Raw genomic sequence first — 8,887 nt, forward strand, 5'->3', positions numbered from 1 at the left:
GTACAGAGTGGGTACAGGGTACAGGGTGGGTACAGGGTACAGAATGGGTACAAAGTACAGGGTGGGTACAGGGTGGGTACAGGGTACAGGGTGGGTACAGGGTACAGAGTATGGGTACAGGGTACAGGGTGGGTGGGTACAGGGTACAGAGTGGGTACAGGGTACAGGGTGGGTACAGGGTACAGGGTGGGTACAGGGTACAGGGTGGGTACAGGGTACAGGGTACAGGGTACAGGGTACAGTGGGTACAGGGTACAGGGTGGGTACAGGGTGGGTACAGGGTACAGGGTGGGTACAGGGTACGGGGTACAGGGTACCGGGTACAGGGTACAGTGGGTACAGGGTGGGTACAGGGTACAGGGTGGGTACAGGGTACAGGGTGGGTACAGGGTGGGTACAGGGTACAGAGTGGGTACAGGGTGGGTACAGGGTACAGAGTGGGTACAGGGTGGGTACAGGGTACAGAATGGGTACAGGGTACAGGGTGGGTACAGGGTACAGGGTGGGTACAGGGTACAGGGTACAGGGTACAGGGTACAGGGTACAGGGTACAGGGGGGGTTGTGGTGACGGGTGAGTGATGCATTGCTGTGTTGCAGGGCCGGTGAGGAGGAGTAATGCAGCCACACAGTTGCTGGAGCAGACGGCCCGTCTACAACAGCTGGGGCTGAGCGTGGAGCGCATCAAGGTACGGGGGGGGGGGGGGGGGGGGTAAGGGGGTGGGCATGGGGAGAGTGGGGTGGCAAGTGATTGGGGGGCTGGGGTGTGGGTGGGTAGGGGGAGGGGGTGGAGGGGGTAGGGAGCTGTGGTGGGGGGAGCTGTGGTGGGGGAGGGGGGAGGGGGAGGGGGAGCTGGGGTGGGGGAGGAGGGGAGCTGGGGAGCTGTGGTGGGGAGGGGGAGCTGGGGTGGGGGGAAGCTGGGGGGGGGGGGGGGGAATGACACGACCCTGACCTCTGCCCCCTGCCCCCCCAGGACGAGGTGGGCCGTGTGTCCATGCAGCGACCGGGAGCTCGAGCTGTGTCCGACTTTGCCTCCTTCCCCACCACTGCCTTCTCCAAGGTGAGTCTCTCCCCCCACCCTGACCCCCCTTCTCCCTCCCCCCCCCGCTGCCCCCCTTGTCCAAGGTGAGTACTTCCACTCTGACCCCCTCCCACTTCCCCACCTTCTCCAAGGTGAGTGGATTTTCAGGTGGTCTTTCATAAAATGCCGCAGGTGAGGCTGATAAAGATGAGCAAATGGTATCAAAGGGCAGAAACATAGACAAAGGCCATTCGGCCCTTCCAGCCAGCACCACCCGCCATTCCTGCCTTCTCCCCATATCCCTTGATTCCTTTAGCCCCAAGAGCTAAATCTAACTCTCTCTTGAGACCATCCAGTGAATCGGCCTCCACTGCCTTCTGTGACAGAGAATTCCACAGATTCACAATTCTCTGGGTGAAAATGTTTTTCCTCACCTCAGTCCTAAATGGACTACCCATTCTTAAACTGTGACCCCTAGTTCTGGACTCCCTCAACATCGGGAACATTTTTCCTGCATCTGGCTGTCCAATCCTTTAAGAGTTTTATATATTTCTATAAGATCTCCTCTCATCCTACATTCCAGTGAATACAAGCCCAGTCCATCCATTCTTTCATCATATGTCAGTCCCGCCATCCCGGGAATTAACCTGGTAAACCTACGCTGCACTCCCCCAATAGCAATAATGTCCTTCCTCAAATTAGGAGACCAAAACTGCACACAATACTCCAGGTGTGGTCTCACCAGGGCCCTGTACAACTGCAGTAGGACCTTCTTGCTCCTATACTCAAATCCTCTCGCAATGATGGCCAACATGCCATTCGCTTTCTTCACTGCCTGCTGTACCTGCATGCTTACTTTCAGTGACTGATGTACAAGGAACCCCAGGTCTCGTTGCACCTCCCCCTTTCCTAATCGGCCACCATTCAGATAATAATCTGCCTTCCTGTTCTTGCCACCAAAGTGAATAATCTCACATTTATCTACATTATACTGCATCTGTCATGCATCTGCCCACTCACCCAACGTATCCAAGTCACCCTACAACCTAATAGCATCCTCCTCGCAGTTCACACTGCCCCCCAGCTTTGTGTCATCCACAAACTTGGAGATGTTACATTTAATTCCCTCGTCTAAATTGTTAATATATATTGTTAAATAACTGGGGTCCCAGCACCGAGCCTTGTGGCCCCCCATTAGTCACTGCCTGCCATTCTGAAAAGGATCCGTTAATTCCTACTCTTTGCTTCCTGTCTACCAACCAGTTCTCTATCCATGTCAATGCCCTACCCCCAGTGCCATGTGTTCTAATTTTGCCCTCTAATCTCTTGTGTGGGACCTAGTCAAAGGCTTTCTGAAAGTCCAGATACACCACATCCACAATCCCTCCTTCATCCATTTTACTTGTCACATCCTCAAAAAATTCCAGATGATTAGTCAAGCATGATTTGCCCTTCATAGATCCATGCTGACTTTGACCGATCCTGTCACTGCTATCCAAATGTGCTGCTATAACATCTTTAACAATCGACTCAAGCATCTTCCCCACTACCGATGTCAGGCTAACTGGTTTATAATTCCCAGTTTTCTCTCTCCCTCCTTTCTTAAAAAGTGAGGTTACATTGTTTACCCTCCAGTCCACAGGAACTGATCCAGAGTTGAGAGAACATTGGAAAATTATCACCAATGCATCCACGATTTCCAAGGCCACCTCCTTGAGTTCTCTGGGATGCAGACCATCAGGCCCTGGAGATTTATCTGCCTTCAGTCCCAACAGTTTACCAAACACCATTTCCTGCCTAATGTGTATTCCCTTCAGTTCCTCCCTCCCACTAGATCCTCGGTCCCCTAGTATTTCTGGGAGATGGTTTGTGTCTTCCTTAGTGAAGACAGAACCAAAGTACTTGTTTAACTGTTCTGCCATTTCCTTGTTTCCCATTATAAATTCACCTCTCTGATAGTAAGAGACCTACATTTGTCTTCATGAATCTATTCCTTTTTACAATAAACTCTCTGTCTCTCTCTCTCTATCTAAAGAAGCTTTTAGAGTCAGTTTTTATATTGCCCGCAAGCATTCTTTCATGCTCTTCTCCCCCCACCCCCTCTTAATTAACCCCCTTGTCCTCCTCTGTTGAGTTCTAAATTTCTCCCAGTCCTCTGGTTTGCTGCTCCAAGATGAGTCCCCCACCCACTACCCGACTCCCTCCCTCCCTCCCCCCCCCCCGCTATCCCCCCCCCTCCCAACCCCCCTCCCACCCCCATCTCTCCCACTCTCCAACCCCACCCTCTCCACCACCAAGGTGTACCCAGCCCCTTGTGTAGAGTCCTGGTCACCCACCTGCAGGGAGGATGTCATTGTTGGTTGGGGTGCAGGAGAGATTGACCAGGTTGTTACCAGATTGTGGGCTTGAGCTACAGGGAGAGGCTGTGTAGCTGGGGACTTTATTGATTAACGCGGGGACTTTATTGTAGCTGGGGTTATTGGATTGCGGGGACTTTATTGTAGGTGGGGACTTTATTGATTAGTGTAGATGGGGCATGTTGGTGGCACTAGTGGGGGTGGGACTAGTGTAGATGGGGCATGTTGGGCGGGGTGGGACTAGTGTAGATGGGGCTTGTTGGTCGAGGTGGGACTGGTGTAGATGGGGCATGTTGGTCTGGTGGTCTAGTGTGATGGGGCAGGCAGGTGGGACTAGTGTAGATGGGGCATGTTGGTCTGTGGGCGGGATGGACTAGTGTAGATGGGGCATGTTGGTGGGTGTAGGCAGGTGGGACTAGTGTAGATGGGGCATGGTCTGTGGGCAGGTGGGACTAGTGTCGATGGGGGCATGTTGGTGGGTGTAGGCAGGTGGGACTAGTGTAGATGGGGCATGTTGGGTGGGTGGTGGGCAGGTGGGGACTAGTGGGTAGATGGGGCATGTTGGTGTCTGTGGGCAGGTGGGACTAGTGTAGATGGGGCATGTTGGTGGGTGTGGATGGGGCAGGTGGGACTAGTGTATGATGGGGCATGTTGGTCTGTGGGCAGGTGGGACTAGTGTAGATGGGGCATGTTGGTCTGTGGGCAGGTGGGACTAGTGTAGATGGGGCATGTTGGTCTGTGGGCAGGTGGGACTAGTGTAGATGGGGCATGTTGGTCTGTGGGCAGGTGGGACTAGTGTAGATGGGGCATGTTGGTCTGTGGGTGGGTGATGGACTAGTGTCCCAATACAGACTGGGAAAATCATAGCGTGAAGGGTTTAGATGGGGTGCAATTCCTCAAAAGTGTTCAGGAGAGTTTTCTTAAACAGTATGTGGAGACCCCCACACGTATGTGGAGGCCTGGTCCCCCAACACAACTCATTCCCAACGCAATATTCCACCACTCACGTGATCCCCAATATTCCACCACTCACCCATAGCCCCCAACTGTGCAGGGGCGTATCCCCAGCATTACCCCCTCCTTCCCATCCTGTGCATCTAACCACTTGCTGCAAGGACTGAGTTTTCCTCAATTGCAACTTTGCTGCAAGGACTTTCCCTGATACATTTTTATTAAACCTTAATTTCTGAATAACTTGTAAAATATAACATCAATCTGAACGAAACTTGACACAGACCACCACAGGACAGTGAGTAAGGTGGTGCAAAAATGGTAGCGCTATCGTGTATCATTTCAGGAGCAGCAAATTGGCTCCATGGAAGGAAGCAGAGGGTGTGGTGGAAGGTTGCTTCTGGGACTGGAGGCCTGTGACTAGTGGTGGGCCTCAAGGTTTGGTGCTGGGCCCATTACTGTTTGTCATCTATATCAATGAATTGGATGAGAACATACAGGGCAAGATTAGCAAGTTTGCTGATGATACAAAAGTGAGTGGTTTTGTAGATAGTGAAGATGGTTGTGAACGATTGTAGCAGGATCTGGATCGATTGGCCAGGTGGGCGGAGGAATGGTGGATGGAATTTAATACAGAGAAGTGTGAGGTGTTGCATTTTGGGATGTCAAACAAGGGCAGGACTGACACAGTGAATGATAGGCCTATGGGTAGTGTTGTAGAGCAGAGGGATCTAGGAGTACAGGTGCATGGTTCCTTGAAGGTCGAGTCACAGGTATCACTCCATGACACTAATTATGACTCTATGACAGTTGGCCAACACCGGTTGATATTTAAAACAAGTTTATTTATGAAACATTTACACAGTGATGGTGAACAGCGAGCGGAGTCAGGGGGCGATAGACAGACACTGCTCCACCCACCAGGACCGGGGGTGGGGGCTGTGGATATTGGGGGCTAGAACAGTCTCTCTGTCTCCAGGCGCGGGGTGGGACGGTAGACAGACACTGACCCCTCTATCTCTCTCCCTCTCTCCCCACAGGTGCAGGGGGAGGAGCAGCGGGAGCCGGTGTGCGTGGGGAGAGTGGTGATGTCGTGTCCCCCTGGTCACGGCCAGAGTCACCGAATACTGTTACAGCACCACCAGCTGCTGGAGCTGCACGCCCCGCCTCATATAGAGACCCCTCTCCCTGGGGACCCCCCCCCCCCCAGACTCCTGGAGAACCCCCCACGACCAGCACCCCCCCCCCCCCCTGCTGGAGCTACACGCACGCCCCCCCCCCACCCCCCCGACGGGACCCCCCCCGACCAGACCCCCCCCCCCCCCAGCTGCTGGAGAGCAGCCCTGATATAGACCCCTCCCTGGGGACCCCCCCCCCCCCGCACCCGACCAAGACCCCCCCCCCCCAGCTGCTGGAGCTACACGCACGCCTGATATAGACCCCCTCCCTGGGGACCCCCCCCTGGGGACCCCCCCCCCCCCCAGCTGCTGGAGCTACACGCACGCCTCATATAGAGACCCCCCCTGGGGGACCCCCGCACCCCAACCACTAGCCCCCACCCGCCTCATAGGCACCCCCCCCCCACACCCACGGACCCCCTCCCTGCAGGTAACCCCTCACGACATTAAAACCCCCCTCATGGACCAGACCCCCCCAAACCCGAACACGAGCTGCCCACCCGCCCCATACAGAGACCCCCCTCCACTGGGGAACCCCCGACAGTAGACCCTCCCCCCACTGGACAGTCCCCAGATCAGAGACGTTAGCCCGCCCGCATGGAGGTCTGATGTCCCGTGTGGGGGGGAGCGTGAGGGGGGGGTGTTGTGGGGGGGGGGTAGGTGGGCAATGGTGGGGGGGCTGTTGTGGGGGGGGCTGTTGTGGGGGGGGTGTATGCGGTGACTGAATAAAGTGACGCTGAGCAGCAGGCAGACGTGTCCTGTCTCCCTTGGGGGGGGTAGTCACTGATGGGGGGGAGGGCACAGGAGAGTGTGTGGGATGGACACACTGACCTCTGGGATGGACAGTGTCACCAGTACGGTCTAGAACATTGCGGCCAGTCTGGCCCACAGTGACCCTCCTGCCTGTCCCGTCTCCCCCCACTCCGGCCCCTCTTGTCCCGTCCCACTGACCCCCCCCACCCGGCCCAGGACCCGTCCAGTCCATGCGGCCCCCCGCCCAGGACCACTGACAAGTGGCCGTCCAGTCCATCTGACACGTCCCCCCCTCCACTCATCCTGTCCCATCCACACGTCCCGTTCCCTCCGCTCACAGTGACCATCTGACACGTCCCGTCCCCTCCACTCACAGTGACCATCTGACACGTCCCGTCCCCTCCGCTCACAGTAAACCTCCTGCCTGTCCTCGCCCCTCCACTCCTGTCCGTCCCGTCCCCTCCACTCCAGTGACCATCCTGACACGTCCCGTCCCCTCCACTCACAGTAAACCTCCTGCCTGTCCCATCCCCTCCACTCCTGCCCGTCCCGTCCCCTCCACTCCTGCCCGTCCCGTCCCCTCCACTCCAGCGCCTCCTGTCCAACCCGTCCCCTCCACTCCGGCCCCTGCCCGCAGTGACCCTCCAGACCAGGCCTATCTGGTCCCCTAACCCCGCCTCTCTCCGCCTAATCCCCTCCAGCATCCGGGCCCCTGCCCGTCTGAGCCCGCCCGGTCCTCCTCCTCGCAATCCTGCCCAGAAAAAAAAACAGGGCCAAAAAAAAACACAGTGACCATCTGACCCGGCCCCTCCCGCATGCCTCTCACTCACGGCCTCTCCTGGCCCCAAAAAAAATTTGACCCTAGCCCCCCGCCTCGCCCCATCGGTTCCGGCCGCTTCTAGGCCGCGTCTGACTCGTGCCACCCGCCCTTCCACTCTGGCCCCTTCGGCGTCTGACTCGTCCACCCAGCGCCCTTCTCACTCCGCCCCCTCCCCATCCTGGCCCTTCTGACCTTCGCGCCTAGTCCTGCCTCCAATCGTACATCCCTCGCTGCCGCGTCTGACGCCGTGCCGCCCATCCCCTCGGCATCGCGGCCACAGCCGCTACAGTGACCATCTGACCTCGCCCCCTCTCTCCGCCACTCCGCCACCCTGCCGAATCAAAAAAATACGACCATGCCCTGACCCGTTCCAATGTTCCCGGTAGCCCACTGGAGCTCCGGCTCCCTGCCCTTCTACTCGTCCCTTCCGCCCTCCACAAGTCGGGCCCCAGTTGTTCCCATTTCTCTCTCCATCTTGGGTTGCGTGTGTACAGGCTGGAACATGTAGTGGTGTCTGTACTGCAGTCTGACGTCTTCCAGCGCAGGCCCGTGGTGCCCCGGAGTCTTCCAGATGCTTATGGGGTGTACTCGGCGATCAGTGCTACGTCCGGAGGTCTTACGTCCGCTTCCTGTTGTGTGATCACGTGTTATTTAGTGTATATCATTTCGACCGTAGGGCACTTTTAACACAGGCCCTTCATCTTCACCGAGCGCGGCACATTACACTATCCTACACAAAGGGACAATTAGGCATTTACCGCAAGTCAATTAACCTACAAACCTGTACGCTTTGGAAGGCAGCCCAGGGGGGGGGGGGACTAAAATCCCTCGCAGGTCAACTGGAGAACTTAGCAAAAGACCAACAACCACCTAGTCGGAATTGAACGCCGGAGTCTCTGCTATTACCTTAGGTTGCAGGGCAACTCCGTGTTGGCCTGCAAGCAATGGGGGAGTGTTCCTGCGCCCGCCACCCTACGATCGCATCCCACCACGGCTCACTACGTGCGTTCCCCCGCGCCCTCTCAGAGGCTCTCGTAGGCCACCGGCGCATGCCCCGCCGCCTCCGCCGCGCCCTCCGGACGCACCAGCCTCTGTAACATTCAGCTGGGCGCATCGCCTGTGCACGTACGGGGGGGGGACAGTCGTACAGTCTCCTGGGGGGTGACCTACCGTTCAGCTGCTGGGGGGTCCCGCCTGGCGAGTCCCGTGCGTGGCTCTTCGACCGACCACTAAAAGTATATCGGGTGAAGGAGGTGGGTCAGCACGCGGGCTGCTCTGGCGCAATAACAACTTGTCATCTACACGGCCCTACTCGACTTTCTCCGGCAGCAGCCTGGAGTGCTGAACAACGGGGGCAGATGGTTAGTGGGGAGAGGGGGCAGTGGGCGATGGTGAGGGGGTTCAGAGTGGGGATGGGGGGGGGTCAGTGGGGAGGTAGGTCAGTTGGGAGGTCAGTGGTGGGTAGGGGAGGGGTCAGTGTGGGAGGGGGATAGGGTCAATGGGGAGAGGTCGGTGGGGAGGGGTGTCGAGGGTGGATTGTGGAGGGGTCAGTGGGGATGGTGCAGAGTGGTGGAGGGTGGGGGGGCAGGGGTGTTCAGTGGTTGGGTGGAGGGGGCAGCGGTCAGTGGGGGTAGGGGGGGGGGGTGGGGGGCTGTGTTGGATAGGGGGCTCTGGAGTCAGTGTGGGGGGGGTCAGAGGTTCAGTGGGGGAGGGGGGGCAGGGTGATGGTGGGGTAGGGGGGCGATTGGGGGAGGTGTGCATGGGTCAGTGGGGGGGGGGAGCGAGGGTTCTATTTGGTTAGGGTGGCCG

The 8,887-nt window shown here is 57.4% G+C and overlaps 1 protein-coding gene across 1 annotated transcript in view; it reads left to right on the forward strand.

The window, feature by feature from the left end:
- The window catches only part of LOC129715569 (dynactin subunit 1-like), a gene marked incomplete at its 5' end in the record, with an annotated part of 41,436 nt that extends 33,261 nt beyond the window's left edge, over positions 1-8,175 (forward strand). The window contains 4 exon segments of the mRNA XM_055665440.1: positions 599-687; positions 972-1,058; positions 5,368-5,562; positions 7,990-8,175. Of these exon segments, the coding sequence (XP_055521415.1) occupies positions 599-687; positions 972-1,058; positions 5,368-5,562; positions 7,990-8,175 (557 nt within the window).
- Between the last annotated feature and the right edge of the window lie 712 nt (positions 8,176-8,887).

This window comes from Leucoraja erinacea, unplaced genomic scaffold (assembly GCF_028641065.1).
Source record: "Leucoraja erinacea ecotype New England unplaced genomic scaffold, Leri_hhj_1 Leri_1258S, whole genome shotgun sequence".
Classification (NCBI taxonomy): domain Eukaryota; kingdom Metazoa; phylum Chordata; class Chondrichthyes; order Rajiformes; family Rajidae; genus Leucoraja; species Leucoraja erinaceus.